At 45.0% G+C, this 19,758-nt stretch overlaps 1 protein-coding gene across 4 annotated transcripts; it reads left to right on the top strand.

Moving 5' to 3' along the window:
* Positions 1 to 10,074: 10,074 nt before the first annotated feature.
* NR4A2 (nuclear receptor subfamily 4 group A member 2) lies at positions 10,075 to 18,339 on the top strand. 4 transcript variants are annotated; one of them, XM_054562342.1, is made up of 8 exons: positions 10,075 to 10,307; positions 12,008 to 12,131; positions 12,799 to 13,486; positions 14,274 to 14,403; positions 14,793 to 14,956; positions 15,856 to 16,058; positions 16,435 to 16,613; positions 16,761 to 18,339. In XM_054562342.1, exons 3-8 carry the CDS (start codon positions 12,812 to 12,814, stop codon positions 17,015 to 17,017), a joined length of 1,608 nt encoding a protein of 535 aa, XP_054418317.1. In that variant the 5' UTR covers positions 10,075 to 10,307; positions 12,008 to 12,131; positions 12,799 to 12,811; the 3' UTR covers positions 17,018 to 18,339. The 4 variants fall into 4 exon arrangements, with proteins under 4 accessions (XP_054418317.1, XP_054418316.1, XP_054418319.1 ...); XM_054562341.1 differs by having other exon boundaries at positions 12,621 to 13,486; XM_054562345.1 differs by lacking the exon at positions 10,075 to 10,307 and having other exon boundaries at positions 12,031 to 12,131; positions 12,638 to 13,486.
* Positions 18,340 to 19,758: the final 1,419 nt, after the last annotated feature.

Genomic DNA, 19,758 nt, shown 5'->3' with positions numbered 1-19,758 from the left:
ATTTATAGAGCGGGCTGCGCGCGCGTCACGGAGCCGGGCCGGGCTGACGGGGCCGCTGACGCGCTTGGCCGCGGGGCCGAGTCCGCGGGGCTGCGCGCCGGCGACAATGGGCTTCTGTGTGTGCAGCTGCTGCCGCCGCTGGGGGCCGGGAGAGGGGGACTGGTGGCTGCTCCCCGACCCCCCTCCTCCTCGCCCGAGGTGACCGGCCTTTTCTGCTTCTAGTCCAGGACCGGCCCCCGCCAGCTGCTTTTATTTTATTTTTTAAATTTTATCAGTAAGTTCCCTTTGGCCCAGCCTTCGCTTCCACTTACCACGTTTCCCCTGTCTTCCCCCCAACCTGGTGAGAGAAGGGGGGGGATTTAGCCGGCCGGGGGCAACCACTTTTTGCGTCCAGGGGAGCGGGACCCACACCAGGCGCGCCAGCGGGGGATGCGGTGACCGAGGGGCCGGGAACACCGGGCAGGTAAAGTATCCTAGACCCAGAGTCGGGGCTTCGTCTGGGGTGGGGGAGGGGATCTACGGTGTACGTGAACGCTGTGCAGCCTTTCTGGGACTCCAGTCGCCCAGCTCTTCCGCCCCCCGGCCGGCGCGCAGGAAGCCAATCTGGGTGTGTAGCGCAGAGAGCGAAAGGGAAACTTCTGCGTGACTGACTAGAAGAGTCTCCTCCTGAGAGGCCAAGAAGATAGAGGACTACTCGCCCCCCGCCCCGCGCCTTTCCGCAGCCCCTCCCCCGTCCGCTCCCTGCCTCCCTGCCTCCCTCCCTGCCTCCTTCCCTCCCACCCCCTCCCGCGGGATCTGTCCTTTTACGCCCACGCTTTGCGGAAGGAGGGGCTGGCGAGGATTTTTAGGGACTTCCTGAGATGCGGAGTCCAGCTTTGAACCCTTCCCTTTCAGCTGCCGGGAGCTGCGAAAGCTTGCTCTGGAGCCTCTCACACGTGGCAGGCAGGCAAAGAACTTGCTGTGCCTTCTAGGAAATTGCAATCGATTTGTTATTCAGTTTCGCTAATTGGGAGTTCAAAATTAAACTTTAATAAAGCATTTGTGTCATTTCTTCTAATTGTGAAAGCTTCTATCCGTCCTGGCGGATAGACTCTGTAAGTCTCAAGTTAATGGCGCTAAGCTAGACTCCCCCCCCCCCCCCCCCAAGTACAATTCCATCAGCCGGCGTCGGCGCAGCTGGATTTCCGTAAGGTACAGATGTTGCTAATGGCAGCTTAAGCACGGATGGGCAGATAGCATACGGAATGCAACACGTTGCCATATGGTTCTTTTAGCCTTTCACCTCCAGGGATGTCAATCACACATATTCTGGGAGGAATTTAATGACTCTCGAAGCGGCAAAATGAATTACCTGGTGCAATTTATATCCATTGACCTGATACGTTATAATAACAGGAAGATAGAATCTCACAGTTTCTGTGGTATAAATTGAACTACAAAGCCACATTTCAACGCCTGTAACATCTATCTGTAGTTGGAGGGACTCTGTCAATCATTTTGGCTGTAAAATCTGCTTGTGTATTGCCTTCCCTCTCCCGCCTTTGGGTGATACAAAGTTTAGAAAGTTTAACAAAACTTGTCTTGGCAACTGTCAATCAGCCCTCCAAATAGTAATCGATGAGAGTATGGAGAAATGGAAAATATGATTTCTAGAGCTAGTTACTTAACAGTTAACAATACACCACCATACTTTTGGAACTCAGAAAGTTAAAGGACTCCTATGAAAAGCAGGTGTTCTTCGAGTTGTTTCAGTGTAATTCCTAAATCCACTCATTATTTAAAATTCTTTTTTAAAGAAATAAATTCAGTAATTCTTAAACTTTGGAAAGTAACTTACAGAAAATAGTGCCTAGAAATATGAAATGTAAAAAAAGTAAAGAAGACCTCAGCAAACCAGTTTCTATACCTGGCCCCCCCTACTCCCCCGCCCCCAAAACAGACAGCACTTCAATCATGTATGTGGTGGTACTGGTCATTTGTTCCCCTCACATCCCCCAATAAGTCAGTGACAGCATACTGAAGGCACTCTTCAGATCCTAGTAAAATGATTCTGTAATATTTCACAGGTCTTACCTTTAAATATCTTGGTGACTAATTTATTGCCTCTAATTTCAGATGATAAATATGGTTGTCCTAACTATTCCTACGGTATAAGAAAAGGTAAAAAAAGTACAATGACTGACTACAACATCTTTTACCTATTAAGGGATATCTGACAGCTATAGACATACTATCTTTTAAAAGATTTTACTTCCAGCAATGTGTAAACTACATTAGTAATAAAAATACACAAAATAGACACAGTCTAAAGTATGTATTTTCAGTCATGTGAAGTTTCAGAAAGTTAACCTTTTGAAAGATTGTCTATACCTCTTGTCCTTTCAGGATCATTTGAAAATTACAAAATAACGTTTCTCCATTTTTCTCCTTTTGTGATAGCTAATAATTTGTAACTTAGTGCTTCAGTTAGTGCAATAATTTTGATAATTATCAAATAATATAAGATCTTGTGTGTGTGTGTGTGTGTGTGTGTAATCAGAAAATCTTATACAGAACACATTAAGATATGCCTGAGTTATGGAAACCTTTTTAGGGGGCTGTCTTTGGTAAACTTAATAGCTGAGATTTTATTTCTGTGGCATCGGCATTCAGTGAATTTTAATCTTGATCAACAGTGACATTGTCAATAATGACTCCATCTCCATGCCTTCAGAATAGGCATTGAGTGTGTCCTTCAGTCAGTCATACAGAACTTGCCTTGTAAAGTTGCTATTGTCATGAACAGATATTGCAGCCTTTTGTTAGGCCCCATGATTATTAACATGTTCTTCCTTCAAAAGTCAAGCAAACGTCCTGCTGTGCTTCATTTCAGAATTCAAGCCCGTTAGTAAATAAAATTCTAAGCAGCACTATTTGCTTTTTCTCAAGTTACTACATATAGTTCATGAATAATTTTGGGCCCTTTTATAGACATAAACTGTGTATTTCTGGTATATGTATACAGTAACAAAACCAAGATACGTATCTTGCATCATGGCTTTTATTTTAAATGAAGACTTGATGGATTTCCATTGTTACTCTAAATCAGGTGGCTAGCTGCCAAGGTGATCCCTATAGCTGGAAAGTACTAGCATTGTTATTGTCTTCAAGGGATCTCTTTCTTTTCTTTCTTTCCTTTTTCTTGTCTTTCCTCCCTCCATCCCTCTCCCCTACCTTCCTTCCTTTTCTTCCTTTCTTTCTTCCCTCCCTCCTGTCCCTCCCTCCCTCCCTCCCTCCCTCCCTTCCTTGGTTCTCAACTCCACCTCCCTTTTTCTTATTGCCTTTCCATATTACTCATTTTAGAAGTACTTTGGATATGAAAACTTTAGAAAATGTATTTGTATTGGCCAAGAAGATTTTCACCAGTGTTTTTGGTTGCCTGCAGGTTTACAGCCTTTATTTTGAGTTGGAGTGTTTATTTTAACTGAAAAAAATGAGAAATACTTTTAGGGCAAGGTATATCCCCCATGTTCTAAGTAATTTTAATTGTGATGTAGTCCTAGCTGCTTTCTTCTTCTTATTATTTTTTACTTCTCAATGTATTTTAAAACATTTAAAATAGAGCAGATTTATGCATTTCTTAAGATAACATAGGGGAGGTTATGGATAGGCATCAGGCCTGCAACAGAACTTCAATCAAAGGAGTGAGGAGGGGAGGAGAGCCAGAAGGGGTGGGTGGGGGGGCGGAGAGGGTGGGTGGGGAGAGAGAGAGGTCTCACTGCACTGGCCATGTTTGATTCTCAAATCTAAACCCCTTTCGCTGCATCACACACTTGTTTCTCTCTTTTGTAGCATTTCATTTTAAAAGAATTTTTTAAAACTGTCGATCTGTAAATATTTAACCAGCCAAGCAGGAAACAGTCTTTTATTCTCAGCTATTTATGCAGCTTTGTTTTTATCTGGTTTAGTGTTAGTGCCATGTAAATACACATAAAATTTTGACTTGGTTTTCCTTACTTTGACTCAAGATTGACAGAGGCTTCTTCAATTAATCTTGTTCTATTTCATGTTCTGTATTCAGGTATTGAAATACAGTATTTTATACATTTATAAGATTGTGTTTGCATTTATTTAATTTGTTTTTTTTTTTAAAGCATGTAGCCTGGAATGTTTGTTCTTCTTTTTTTTCCCCTTCACATCATTACTCTGGTACTGCTTGATGTAACTTGATTAGCTCCCTCCCCAGTCATGATTGGTAATTAAAATAGGCATTAAAATTAGTCGCTTAGCAATTTTGCTGTTCAATTGGCAATTAAATTACTTAATTGCAATTAAAGTCCTAATTTTAATTGGCAAAATGATAGATGTAGATTTAAGATAATATGTATAAATACTTTAATAAGTGTCTATATAAGGATTACTTAATTACTCAACTTCAAGTTTATGCTGTTAACTTTAGAACTTTTAAGTGAGCAATGAAATTTATATTACATCTATTCAAAGGATATGGTAATTAGATTTATTACTTATCACTCTAAGGGTCCTTGCTATAAGTTACTTTTGTAGTGTTAAAATTGTAGGCTTAATAATTGCAGAATTATGATGAGAAAATGGGCCTATATATGTTTGTCATAATATATAAATATTGTATCTTTATTTTTTATTAAATTGAGAGGTTCCTATCCACCAGTTAGTCTGGGGAAAAAATCAGAAGTGGTTATTTTTATTGTTAAAGGTACAACAAAAACTAGCCAGCTAAGATATACATGTAGAAACTGTTGCAAAATGTATGTACTTTACCTATAGAAATGCTGTATAATACTGTGATGGTTACTAATGTTAATAGCTACTTTTAAAATTTCAAGTGTCCTAGATATTTTCTTAGCATGTAGCTACTTATTTTCAGAATCTTAAAATGTCTTTTAGAACTTTGTACATTATAATGACTCCCATGTTTACTGAAATTAACAATGAAATCTAAAACCAAAGTTATACTTCCTTGCTTAATCAAAAAAAAATTGTTACAGAAGAAAATATTTGTGTTTGCCAGGGGCTGGGAGGAGAGGAACAGGAAGAGTTATTGTTTAATAGTATCGAATAGCAGTTTTTTTAAGATGAAGAGTTATGAGGATTGATGATGGTGATGGGTGCCCAACAGTGTGAATGTATTTAAAACGACTGAACTGTACGCTTAAAAATGATTAAGATGGTAAATTTTGTTATGTGTATTTTACTGCAATAAAAAAGAAAATATTGTGGCTAATTTAAAAGCAAATATTTAGGAGATGGCTACTCAGAGTTAAACATTAGAAAAAAGATGAAGGATTTTTATTATGCAAAATACTTTTTGAGAGGCATGAGGTTTTACCATATGTTCAGTTTTATCATTTTAATTTACAAGTAGATGGTTCTAGAAAAAAAGTCCTCTTTTCTTCACACCTTTACACATTTCTAGAACTGGGTTCTGAATCAAAGTAAGAAAGACTTTTTAAAGTTTTTGCATTAAGTGGTTTTTGGTGAAAATGGGCTGCGTAAAACTGAGTAAAAGCCACAACTACTCAAACTGAGTATTAGCTAAGCAACTGACTTGTTCTCTAAGCATCCTATAAAAAGGAACACATTATTAGTTGATTAATGTCCTGTCAATGCAAATGAATGGCAAAGCAAAACAACAACAACAAAACCAACAAAAACCTTAATATTAAAAAAGGACTTTGTATTTTCATAAACAGATTTTTTCAAAGTGAAAATTTCTTCTATCAATAAAGTAAAACTTCCTACCAAATTACAACAATGCCATGAATGTTTGTCCAAATATAACTTCAAATATGTACATATATCTCATGTTTATGCTTAAAATGGGGTCCATTAAGTAATTTTATTATGAAATATCCTAGAGTTACTTCGACTTTTACAACGTAAGTGTTATGTATACTCACTCTATTTGAATTGTAGGGGCTACTCTAAGTTCATTTTGGGAGACTAGTGAAATAAATCCATAAAGGCCCCCTTTCCATGCATTAAAATAGAAAATCCTATGGGATTACATTCATGTTTGCTTTCTAAATTATACCAAAAGCTCAGTTTTATTAAGTATAATCTGCCTAGCCATGCACAAAATAAAATACTTTGGTTTAGATGTGAGTGTATGTATTATTTATATTGATTTTATAAAAAATATTTTTCCATACATGCACCAATATGTTCTGCTTAATATTGGTTAGTATGGTAAAAGATAATACCGTAACATTACTTTCCTAAATACTTTTCTGAGGTCATCTAATAGTAGTAGCATATATTGATAGGAATAATAATTTTTAAAGTTACTGGTTTCAAAAAAAAGAAGCTACTTAGGGATAGTATCAACTTTCACTCCAATTTATTTTAAATTGTTAAGAAAATAGACCACCACTTGGGGGTTACTTTACATATTTATACATGACAATAATTTAAAGTTGTATCAGATTCTGAGCCCTAAAATAGTATTGTCATTTTAATTGAGTTACGAAATATTTTATTTTCAAGAATCTATTTATGTTCAAGAATATTGAAGGGCTGCAGTCATATAAATGCAGAATTTGTTTCTTTTAGCCTAAAGCATCACTTTTAACATTTTCTAAAAGGTTGTTCAATTGTACATTTTGACTCCATTATATGTATAATTAAACCTCTATGCACAAAAAGCATTTTCTTATGTACTAGCAAATACACCCACAGGAATCCTCTTCTAAAACTATAATTTATTTAGACATGTAATCATAGGATTTTTAAAACATGCTTTCATTTTTTTCCAAACTGTATGCCAGTTTGAACTGCTTGGTGATAAAATGAGAGATTTTATTACCATTTTGTTTTTTTCCCCCTGTGACCTAGCAGTGAGTTAAACATGAGCAGGAGGAAATAAAACCTATTGTGAACCCAATTTCATATATTAAACTGTTTCTCTTTACCAGACAAACAGAAGAGAATCACAGATTTGTAGATATTTATGAATTCCAGCACAATTTGAATATTTGGGCCTGCAGCATGCCTTCCTCGGGACTAGCATCAGTAGTAATGGCTGTGTGTGTATTGCGGGGTGGGGCGGGGGGAAGGTGTCTGCATGTGTGTGTGGTGTGCTTGTGTGCATGTTATCCTGAATGTTGTGGAGTCAGGCCCCCTACTGACAGGATCAGTCAATTACAGACGTGGGCGTCCCTACTGAGACTTCCTTCCATCAGAATCTGGTGGGGATAGGGAGTTTTGAGAGTAGTCCTTTACACTTTCTGATGCCTGTGCTGGATCCTTTTCACCCCGAGCGCATCCGAGCCCTATCAGAAACACCAACCCAGGAAGTAGCTTATTTGATAATTAGTTTAAGTGAGTATTTCAGTCTTGCATCTGGTGTATCTTCCTAAGAAGTAACGCTTCCCAGGAACTAGTTCTGTTCCCAGAGAACTCTTTCACGGATTAAGGTAGCATACGAGGAAATAAGCTTACCTCTTCTCTCATTTTAATGTTATATTTAATTACACCATGCCCAGTTATGAATAATTGTTATAATAAGCTGCTGTGAAAACTGCCTCTCCTTCTTGGGTGCATTAAGAGTTGGGCAAAGGCTAGGTTATCAAGAAGCCAGACTTCCCAGGTTGCTGTTATGAAGTAACGATTCACAGTATGTATTCCTTGGAGCTCACTCTAAGAACTGCAGAACATTTTTCCACTCTCTGGGAGAAAAAGCTCAAACTGTCCTGAGACTCAACCCAGGCTAAAGTGTCTTTTTGTTTTTGTTTTTTTATAATGGCAATAACGGTGGAGGAAATGTTATCTACTTACATGTGCCTATTTGTGTATGAAGAGTAATGGTTACAACCTTAAAAGTTCTCCCAGCCAGCTCTTGCCTAGGAATATATTAAAAAATAATAACTGCCACCCCAGCGTGGCTGTGCTTGATTTTTCCGACTGGCTGAAAATAGCGGCTGGGAGCCTGGCCCACCGCTGGGATCAGGGAAAGCTCCCCTTGGGCGCGCCCGGCTCCCTGGCGGAAGGGGAAGGGAACCCGGGAGGGCGCCACAGAGCCAGAGCTGCTATTTTGGGCCCAGCCGAGCTGGTGCGTCAATGCCTGCGCCCCTGCGTCACCGCCACCCCCACCCCTTTCCTTCTCCCCGGCTCTCCAAACTCTCACTTTTTCCCTTTCGTTCGCGTGGAATCGATTCTGCCCACGGGGCTCTGACGCTACTGAGCTCATTCTAATAAACTATTCTTCTCTCTCCTCCCCTAATCCCCCTACTCACACACCCTCACTCGCCACCACAAGTAGACCCCCACGACACACACACATTCACGCACACACACACTTCCTGGTTTACTTTTTTTTTTTTTTTTTTTTTCCGAGCCCGCTCTGGCACAGCAGAGCCGCGGCGGCGGCAGCAGCAGCGGCAGTGGCAACATCTGGGGAAAACTTAAGGTGGTCATCTAGGTTTTCTTGAGGCTACGGCGCGGAAGAGCCTGCGGCTTCCCGGGGCAGTCTCAGGGCACCTGATGGCTTCGCCTCTCCAGCCGCTGGGAAGCAGGAGGCGGCGCGAGCGGGCAAAGGCGGGGGTGCAGATTAGAGTGGAGAGGCGCGGAAGCGCGGATAGTTCCAAGGCGCTTTCGGCCGGTACTGGTAATACCAGGATAGTGGGGGCGGGGAGTTGCCAAGGAGCCCCAGCGGCCTGGAAGCCAACCCCGCCGAGGGAGGAGGGGCGGCTGGAACTCCGCTGGCAGAGAAGGAAGAAGCCCCCTAACCCTCCCTACCCTCGTCCCAGGCTCTTCCAGCCCCACAGGAGAAGCCCTCCTAGGCCAGGACGGCTCAGGCCGAAGGAAGGCAAGGGGATTTGCTCCAGGGAGAATCGGCATTTCCTTTGCTGGAAAGCGCCTTGCGCCCTCATCGTGGAGGTTAGATTGACTTGCCAAGCGGAGTCGGCGGCGACTCTGAGGGCCGCGGGGGTGAGGCACGCTCCCAACAGCCCGCCGGGGCCCCTCTTCTGGGAGGGCTGAACGCGCACACGGCGCTTAGCGGAACTACTCTATCCCCTCCTCCTCATGTGTTGTCTTTCCTTCTTGCCTCTCACAGGGAGGCTGTGAGAGCCCTTGTGCTTCAGAGGAGGGTCAATATATTTCCCTGAAATTCGTGGAAGGATAGGAGTTGATTGGTACTGAGGAATGTCGAAAGCACTAGAATTAGCAAATAGTGAGATTAGAGCATCTTTCTCCAGAAGGCGCACCTGTTGCCCGCACCAGCTGCCTGGTCTGTGAAAGGGAAGTGGTCTCACTCGGGCTTTTGGGGTTCCCCAAGGGCTGGGTCACTGTCTAGTCCCTGTTTTACTCCACTATTCTCCCCACGCACCACGTCCTCCTTCGCACGTGAGCACTGCAAGGAAAGAAGGGAACACAAATTAGCCCCTTCCACCTTAGACTCCGTGTGAGAGAGAGAAAGAGAAAGAGAGAGAATATGAATATGAATATGAATATGCCAGAGGAGGAGGCGGTGGCCTGGGACAGGAAAAGGGAGAAGAGGGGGATACACCGGACTAGGGAAATCCCACCCCAATGGCCTGAGCTCTCAGAGCATCTCGTGTCATGGGACATCTGCACTCTCTTCCGCTAATGGGGGTGACGCTTGTGGGTGGGTGAGGTTAGAGCGCTGCCCGGCACACCTCATCCTTATGATTCCAGGTGCTGGCTACCTGGCCCACACCAGGGTCCCTTTCCGCCCAGGCTTTTGTTGCACCCTTCCCCACAAGTAAGAGACCGGGCGGCAGCAGCGGCACGGGGTTTGGGGGAGGTGGGTGAGATGTCGCTCTGTGGGCTGCGCGGACCAGAGTGGAGAGGTCACACCTCTTTCGGAAAAAAAAAGCCAACAAAACCCCAGGCTGGCTACCGAGGTGAACCCAGAAAGGTTCCCACCTTAAAATCGGCCCTGCTCGTGACGTCAGGTCGGAAATATACCAAAGCGAGCGCGGGCCAGGAGTCCGGGGAGCGCGGCGGCGCGGCGATTGGGCGACGGGCCTCTGACGCGCGCTGACGCGCGGAGACTTTAGGTGCATGTTGGCAGCGGCAGCGCGAGCCACATAAACAAAGGCACATTGGCCGCCAGGGCCAGTCCTCCAGGAGGCTCGCGCAAAGCTCCGCGGTCCTGCCTGCCAGTCCAGCCGGCCGCCTTCCCCTGCTCCCTCCCGGCTCTCGGCGTCTCGGCACCCTTCGCCCCTCTCGCCCACCCTCCCCGACCTTGCGCCCGGACTCCCAGAGGGAACTACACTTCGGCAGAGTTGAATGAATGAAGAGAGAAGTGGAGAACTCCTAAATGAGTAGGTGACGCGCGTGCAGCTCGCGTTTTTGTAATCCTTCTTTCTTCTTTAGCACGTCTCTTTATTCCACATCTGTGGTACAGGTTCTCTGGAATTGGGCATCAGAGGCGCGGAACGCGAGTGGGGCCGGAGGATGGGGAGTAGGTGCGCGCAGTTATAGAGAGCATTTGTCCGAGCACTAGCTTTGGCACTAGCGGGGAGTTGGCTCCCAACAGAGATTTCCAGGCTTCTCATTGGTGGACATGTAGGGAGCTGTGCATAGTTTGGGGAGCTACGGCCTTGCCCGCGGAAATAAATGTGCGCAAAGTTTGCTCTTAGTGTGGAATTGGTTGTGGCCTTTAGACACGGAGACTCCAAATCCTGTGTATTCGAAGGGCCTGGACGCTGCCCACAAAGTGACAGGGAGAGAGAAAGTGCTTCAGTTTATTTGTTGCTTGGGAACTGTGTCACCGCGGCTGGCCAGTGTGCCAATGTTTCCTGGGTATTGTTGAGTAAGGGAAGGGGGTGGGGTGGGGTGGGGTAGAGTGTCTTGTTACTAAGTTGACTGAAATGTCTGGTTTTGATATATGCCGAGTTTGTCTATGTGAGTGTGTCAGAGACAGAGAGAACATGTAAAGAGTACAGTTATGAAGCTGTGAAGTAACCAGGAGGGTAATATCGAGCGCAGGCACGTCTCTCAAGGCTGTGGGGATCAAGGGTCTCCTTTCTCTCTACGTGTTCCCCCCGCCCCCCAAGTTATCCTCTCTCTACTTATGAAGCAAGAGCCATAAAAAGGGGGGGGGGGTAAGGAGAACAGAAGGAGTGGATGTTTGGCTTTCTTTTTCATTAGTATTAAGATTGTCTATGCTGTAGAATGCCTTCCAAGCAGGAACATTTGAAAATTACTAGGATACAAGAATGTCTTGTTCCAGCAAGTAGGCAGATTGTGACAGGCTGTATAGGGAAGGTGTTCAGCTTGCTCTGCTGGGAAGTGCTTCTAACATTGGTGCCAATACCAGATAAGCAACATTGCCCTCTCTCTGCAATTGACCTAAGATGCTCCTGGAAAAGTAGGGTTCCCTCTTCCCACCTCTTGGCCATTAAAGATGTTGAAAGATAAGTTTCCTGGAAAAGTGAATGGCAGTTCACCTGTTTCCCCAATCCCAGTGCTCTGCCAAAAGCACATTCATACTGACTTCTGGGCTGCCCAGGCCTTTCTAAATTTTGTATCTCTGAGGGGTTAAGGGAGAGGCTTCCTCATTTTTATATTCTTGACTTCTACTTTCTTCCCCCTCCCAAAAGAAAAGCCAATTTCATCATGCAGGGTGGAACAGAGAAGGGGCTAGTGCTGTCTTTTATTTAACTCCTTTCTTCTTTTTGGGTCTGAATTGAAATAAAATGCAATGACACTACCCTCCACCTCCCATACACCCTACCAAAGGGGCCAATTTATTGCATCATAGGTATTAAACAAGAACATGGAATACCTTTGCTTCTTCAGAATCCTCTCTGCAAGGATTTACAGTGCAATGGGTGGCATTTTCTGCTGTTTTCAGCCATCTTTTACACATTTATTTTAACTGCTAGGTTTGATGAAGGCCACACACAATTTCCAATGAAGCAATCATGGAAGGCATAGAAAGGCCTGCCTGGTGAGTCTACAGATGCCTGGCTGAATCTGTCCAGAAAGTCACCCTGAAGCTTTTTGTGTCTGTTTTCAGGGAGGAGATCTGACAGGCTGGACTCTCCATTGCTTTTCTAAAAATCGTGGAAACTTTAGCCTTCGTTGAATTACGACACTGTCCACCTTTAATTCCCTTGAAAACGCCTGTAACTCGGCTGAAGGTTAGTGCAACTTGATTTCTTTCCCCCCCACCCCCACCCCCACCCCCATCCCTTGCCCCTATTCCCTAAACATCAAGACAAGGGGCAATGCGATCTTCCTCAACAAACCCTGTAACTTAAGGTTTTTCAACCCTTCGACTTCGGGAACTACTTCCTCATTGTGCAGGTCAATTTCATTTCTCCAAAGAGCTTGCTGAACCTGAGCTTGAGGGAAAGGCTCATTTGACCGGGATTGTCCATGAAAGGGGGTTGATGGGGGACGTTTGGAAATAGCCGGGCTTTCTAGCTCTGGGTCTTTATTTGACCAGTCTTGCCACTGGCTGCACAGTTTTGCCCCGTCGGCATTCGCGCTGTCCACCCTCCCCCTCGCGCCCCTACACCTCTCTGACCGCCGCGGGCTGCCGGTGTAGCTCCAGGTGTACCCGAGCCCGGGAGAAAGTGTTCAGTTGCCCAGGCTGAGTGTATATTATTACCCTGTTTCATTTCCAGCCATGCCTTGTGTTCAGGCGCAGTATGGGTCCTCGCCTCAAGGAGCCAGCCCCGCTTCTCAGAGCTACAGTTACCACTCTTCGGGAGAATACAGCTCCGATTTCTTAACTCCAGAGTTTGTCAAGTTTAGCATGGACCTCACCAACACTGAAATCACTGCCACCACTTCTCTCCCCAGCTTCAGTACCTTTATGGACAACTACAGCACAGGCTACGACGTCAAGCCACCTTGCTTGTACCAAATGCCCCTGTCCGGACAGCAGTCTTCCATTAAAGTAGAAGACATTCAGATGCACAACTACCAGCAACACAGCCACCTGCCCCCCCAGTCCGAGGAGATGATGCCGCACTCCGGGTCGGTTTACTACAAGCCCTCCTCGCCCCCAACGTCCACCGCCCCAGGCTTCCAGGTGCAGCACAGCCCCATGTGGGACGACCCAGGCTCCCTCCACAACTTCCACCAGAACTACGTGGCCACCACGCACATGATCGAGCAGAGGAAAACGCCTGTCTCCCGCCTCTCCCTCTTCTCCTTTAAGCAGTCGCCTCCCGGGACCCCCGTGTCTAGCTGCCAGATGCGCTTCGACGGGCCCCTGCACGTCCCCATGAACCCGGAGCCGGCGGGTAGCCACCACGTGGTGGACGGGCAGACCTTTGCTGTGCCCAACCCCATCCGAAAGCCCGCGTCCATGGGCTTTCCGGGCCTGCAGATTGGCCACGCGTCGCAGCTGCTCGACACGCAGGTGCCCTCGCCGCCGTCGCGGGGCTCCCCCTCCAACGAAGGGCTGTGCGCGGTCTGCGGCGACAACGCGGCCTGCCAGCACTACGGCGTGCGCACCTGTGAGGGCTGCAAAGGTTTCTTTAAGGTGAGCAAGGCCGGGGGAGGAGGAGGCAGATAGGGGCCCCCTACAGCCGGGAGCCTCGGCAAGCGCTTCCGCCTGGGTGCAGGCAGCTCAGGCCCAGCTCGTCCCAGAAGGTTCAACTCCCGGGGTCTGCAGAGGTTGCCGTGGGGGCATCTGGGTACCTGAGAAAAGGAAGTGGGGAGACCGGGAGACCCAGGGTCGCATCCCTCGCATGAAGCCGGCCCGACAGGCCCCCGCCCCAAGTTGCTGGAGTGCGAGTTGGAAGAGGGTCATTTGCATGTGCTCGGAGCTGTCTTCTCTGTTCAGATTGAAATTGGTTAGGACAGAGAACCGTGTCTGAGCTAACCAAGTGGAACAGAATTCCCTATGGTCAAATTAAGTGATCTCTTTATTTCGCCATCCTGATTGAATAATCTTATCATTTTAAATAGAGAAGGTCTCCAAGGAATGTAAATAATATGAATGCCCACGGATTTGTATTTACTGAACGTCTCCTTCTCCTTCTCTTGGCATATAAAACACAGCAAGGAGCGGCAAGGTTAGCTCAAATGTTAACGCTATCAATTTTCTTCGGTAACATGCCCTGGGGGAGGAAAAAGAAAAGAAAGAGAAAAGAAAAAAAATAAAAAGGAGTTGTGTATATATGTTTGTTTGCGGGGAGGGAGTGTAGACTCCAGCCGTCCAGAAATTGTCTCTGGATTCCCTTGATCGCTGGATTTTCAAGAGAAAAATAATTTTCGGTCTCCATTGTTTTATTTATTTATTTATTTATTTATTTATTTATTTGCAGCGCACGGTGCAAAAAAACGCGAAATACGTTTGTTTAGCAAATAAAAACTGCCCAGTGGACAAGCGACGCCGCAATCGCTGTCAGTACTGCCGATTTCAGAAGTGCCTGGCTGTTGGGATGGTCAAAGAAGGTAGGTCGTGGCAAGTAGCCGACTCCGCAGGCTGTGCCCTTGGGAAACCGCTATCCCCACCCCAACCCCACTTTTCACTGCCAGGGCCGTGGTCTCCTGGTCCCCCACCCGCGCCTGGCCTCCACGAACCGGCAGCTTCCCCATTCTGTCCTGGAGAAAGTCGCCAGGCTCTTCTCCTCTTAACCATATGATTCATTCGGAAGAGGACATAAAACATCCCAGCACCTTTTTTTTTTTTTTTTTTTTAAACAAGCAGTGGGGTCTCGAGCCACCGCCCGGCCAGCCGCCCGCCCGCTGTGGCCTTCCCCCGGGAGGGGCCGAAGGAGGGGCCCAGGCAGCAGCTGGGTCCCACTTCGGGCATCGGCACTAACCCGGCTCTTTCTTTGCAGTGGTTCGCACGGACAGTTTAAAAGGCCGGAGAGGTCGTTTACCCTCGAAACCGAAGAGCCCACAGGATCCCTCCCCCCCCTCGCCCCCGGTGAGTCTGATCAGTGCCCTCGTCAGGGCCCATGTCGACTCCAACCCGGCTATGACCAGCCTGGACTATTCCAGGGTAAGAAGCTGGGGGAGGGGGTGTCGGGTATCATGTGGACAAACCTGCAGATGGTCAGAAACCCCTCCCCACACCCATCACTAACCCCCAGACCCTGGAGATTAAAGGAGGCAAGCAAGGCTGTGGCGTCACAGTTCTGGGCAGAGCCACAGGAGACAAGCAGACCCGCAGACAAGTGTAGACGTTGAGGACCGTGCAAAGGGAGAAGAGTTAGGCCGCAGTGGTCTCATCTCTTCCAGCCCCTTTCTCATTACCATGGTACACACATACTCACATATTAATGCCTCTGATGCCAAAACCAGAGGCAGTGTGAAAACCACGATTTGGATTTTATTCCCAGTCTTCCACAGAGATGCTTTAGTCCTCATCCTCTCTGGCACTGTCAGGGTGGGGGATGACTGCTTGGGGGTCCGGAAAGGGAAAGAAAGAGGGTCTAAGGAATGGCAGCGGGGTGGGAGATCAAGAGGTCAGAGTCCTGTTTTACCCCAGCTGTGAGGAATGTGTGGGCTTTAATTGGAGGAAGTATGTCGGGCAAACCTAGAAGTCACTGCAATTTTATTAAGATTTGCAAAGGGCGTCTCTGCTCAAGACCCACTCTGGGACTGGCATGAATACTAACGTGTCAATTGTTTTGTGGAGATAAGAGTCAACGTTTCCCAGGGCTGGATGGCACTGTATTTAGTCTGTATGGAAATGGTAATTTACATATTTAAAGCGGCGACCTCATAGCACCATCCCTAATTGAATTAATTGCCCCGGAACATCTAATTTCCTTACTGGTCAGAGAGAGGTTTAATTGTTATAAAAACCTGGCTCCACTACTAGAAACGGGGTTAGCAATTTCACGGGTTATATATTTTAGAGAACCTCATTAAGTGCTTTTTAAAATGAAATTCCAGTTCCAGGCGAACCCTGACTATCAGATGAGTGGTGATGACACCCAGCATATCCAACAATTCTATGATCTCCTGACTGGCTCCATGGAGATCATCAGGGGCTGGGCCGAGAAGATTCCGGGCTTTGCTGACCTGCCCAAAGCCGACCAGGACCTGCTTTTTGAATCAGCTTTCTTAGAACTGTTTGTGCTGCGATTAGCATACAGGTAACGAGAAAACAATCAGGGAGGCTGGAGGAGAAGGAAGAAAGCAATTGAGACAAGAAAAGAGAGGAGAAAGGAAATAAAAGGGGGGAAGGAGAAAAGAACAGAATAGGAAAAAGGAGGGAAAGGATAGTAGAAAAAGGTAGAGAAGAGAAGGAGTGAGCCCAGAAGTCTTGGGCAAATGGCGTGGAAGTGGGATAGGGGGCGTTCTTGATTGTTATGAAATTGAACCCTTTCAAGGTCTACTGGTCTACATTTTATTAACTCTTTGGTAATTAGGTGCCTCTTAAATCCCTCATTTATTGCTCTTCAAGTAATTAGTTGTTTAGCTTTTCTCTCTCTCTTTTTCTCCCCTCTCTTTCTTTGGTATTAATTGCAGGTCCAACCCAGTGGAGGGTAAACTCATCTTTTGCAATGGGGTGGTCTTGCACAGGTTGCAATGTGTTCGTGGCTTTGGGGAATGGATTGATTCCATTGTTGAATTCTCCTCCAACTTGCAGAATATGAACATTGACATTTCTGCCTTCTCCTGCATTGCTGCCCTGGCTATGGTCACAGGTCAGTACAACAGGCGCAAGGCACTTCTCCAGAACTGCCCAGCGGGATTTGTCCTGGTTTCCCCTTGCCACCGGATCCACCCTGGTCTGGCCATCTAGCTAACCACTTTGTGCATTCCTCTTTTGTTTTTGATTGTGTTTTCTGCAGAGAGACACGGGCTCAAGGAACCCAAGAGAGTGGAAGAACTGCAAAACAAGATTGTAAATTGTCTCAAAGACCATGTGACTTTCAATAATGGGGGGCTGAACCGCCCCAACTATTTGTCCAAACTGTTGGGGAAGCTCCCAGAACTCCGTACCCTTTGCACACAGGGGCTACAGCGCATTTTCTACCTGAAACTGGAAGACTTGGTACCGCCACCAGCAATAATTGACAAACTTTTCCTGGACACTTTACCTTTCTAGACCTCCTCCCATGCACTTCAAAGGAACTGGAAAGAAAACCTAAAACTGTCCAGAGGGGGCAAGTCACAAGGGCAGAGATATCCCCCTGAGCTGTCTCAGCTCTTGCCAGCCCCCACCCCTTCCATTAAACCCCCACTCCCTTAATCCCTAAAGGAAAACAAAAAACAAAACAAAACAAAAAAAAAAACTGTTGCTGTTTCCTAACTTGCAGGCAGAACCTGAAAGGGCATTTTGACTCGGGGCATCCTGGATTTAGAACATGGACTACACACAATACAGTGGTATAAACTTTTTATTATCAGTTTAAAAATCAGTTTAATGCTCAGAAGAAAGATTCCTAACGTATGATGGGAAACATTTGGCCACATTTGGTTGTTGCAGCTAAGACAAATGTAATACATACACATACACATACACACACACCATAAGGGGACCCACAAGTATTGCCCTTTAAAAGACTTCAAAGTTTTCTGCTGTAAAGAAAGCTGTAATATATAGTAAAACTAAATGTTGCGTGGGTGGCATGATTGAAGAAGGCAAAGGCTTGTAAATTTACCCAATGCAGTTTGGCTTTTTAAATTATTTTGTGCCTATTTATGAATAAATATTACAAATTCTAAAAGTTAAGTGTGTTTGCAAAAAAAAAAAAAAAAAAAAGAATTACACAAAAAAGGGACCAGCATGTTGATTCTAGGTTGAAAATGTTATAGGCACTTGCTACTTCAGTAATGTCTATATTATATAAATAGTATTTCAGACACTATGTAGTCTGTTAGATTTTATAAAGATTGGTAGTTATCTGAGCTTAAACATTTTCTCAAATGTAAAATAGGTGGGCACAAGTATTACACATCTGAAAATCCTGACAAAAGGGACACATAGTGTTTGTAACACCGTCCAACATTCCTTGTTTGTAAGTGTTGTATGTATCGTTGATGTTGATAAAAGAAAGTTTATATCTTGATTATTTTGTTGTCTAAAGCTAAACAAAACTTGCATGCAGCAGCTTTTGACTGTTTCCAGAGTGCTTATAATATACATAACTCCCTGGAAATTACTGAGCACTTTGAAATTTTTTGTTTTTTTTTAATGTCTAAAATTGTCAGTTAATATATTATTTTATGTTTGAGTAAGAATTTTAATATTGCCATATTCTGTAGTATTTTTCTTTGTATATTTCCAGTATGGCACATGATATGAGTCACTGCCTTTTTTTCTATGGTGTATGACAGTTAGAGACACTGATTTTTTTTCTGATAAATTCTTTCGTTGAGAAAGACACTTTTAATGTTTACAACAATAAACTATGTAAATGAACAGAATTTTGTCTTCTTTCTGGGTGAGGGGGAAAAAAAGCAACATACATTAGACAGAGTTGATTGATTTGGGATAGGTCACTTATTTAATATTTGAGTTTCAAACTGACAACCTAGCTCTATGCTGGCAAAAGGAACTGGGTAATTGAACTAATTTCCAAACAATTCAGTACAATATTTTTCTTTGACCAGAATTTTCCAGTGTGGCAACTGAATTGATCAGAAGTGATTAAGTATATCTCAGCTCTTCTGTTAACTTTGCTGTTAAGGGCAGCTTTCAGAAGAGAAGTAGTTCAGGAGACCAAACAGCTTTTGAACTTCTGCAAGTCTGAAGTCTTGTCAAATTTTTGTCTTGCACAATGTTTAGGAGAGGTATCTTTTTAAGACTCAGGAAGTCAGCATGGATGTGCAGTGTGTTGTACTTAATCTGGAACTTTTCTAATTCCTCTACTTCATACTGTTGTAAAAAGTCTTGGTGGAAGGGCCAGCATTTGGGGCCCTTTGGGCCTTGGGTCAGTGGTCTTTGGTATAGAGCCAAACTCTGTGGAGGCATTTCTTGCAACTTTTTTCTTCTTTGGTGGGTAGTGATGAGGTTGATTATAGTTTTAGAATAATAGTTCACCTTAAAAGTTTGTCAAACAAATAATAAAATATCCCTTTGTCAAGGGCTTGATCTGGTATAAGTAAGTTATACCACAGCCTTTAGGTTTTCACTCAGAATCAATTCAGCAGGAAAATCATGCTCTTAATCCACTTCCAGTCTGAGCTGCTGCTGGGCACCCTGGCCCTTGGGCAGTGGAGTTCCACTGAGTTTCACCTCAGGACAGCTGTGAATTCATAGGGAGCAGAACATGGGGAGAGTCTTCTTCGCTGACCCTTATGATTACTGACTTCCTTCCGGTCCCTGAAATTTACAGAGTATTATTGTTTTAAAGAAACAAACTTAGAAGAGTGAATAGCCATGAAAATCCTCTGGTTATTTTTATTTTTTCCCCTTCTTAAAAAGACATGTTTTGCAGGTGGGTTAAAGAGAGAAAGCAGGTCTCCTAGTAACTTAGGTTGTTTTCAGGAGACGGGTTTCTTTGCAGGTAATTGAGGGGTGGAAGTGTGTGGCCATATGAAAGACTACATAATAAGTGAAATGTTCAATTTCCTGGCTTTGTTGAAAAGGTGAGGCTAGCCTTTTTTATTTTCACAACTTCTGCCTAACCGAAGCCAAACACTAATAAGCAGAAAAGAAAAAGAAAGCTCTTTAGAAATAGCAGAAGTTTGCAGAGCCGTCAGCACTCATCTCCCCGGTGTCTGCAGCCCGAGACAATTACATTCCGACTCAGAATCCCCGAGAGTTGAACCTGAAAAGAACCCTGTTGCCGGTTCTTGCTTAAGGAAGAGGCTGCGCATCACCCGAGGCCAATGGGGTGTTAG

Source organism: Pteronotus mesoamericanus, unplaced genomic scaffold (genome assembly GCF_021234165.1).
Source record: "Pteronotus mesoamericanus isolate MK-2021 breed Mesoamerican mustached bat unplaced genomic scaffold, CSHL_Meso_final scaffold_651, whole genome shotgun sequence".
NCBI classification, from domain to species: domain Eukaryota; kingdom Metazoa; phylum Chordata; class Mammalia; order Chiroptera; family Mormoopidae; genus Pteronotus; species Pteronotus mesoamericanus.
The sequence above is the reverse complement of the archived record's forward strand: the minus strand, read 5'-3'. Positions and strand labels throughout refer to the sequence as shown.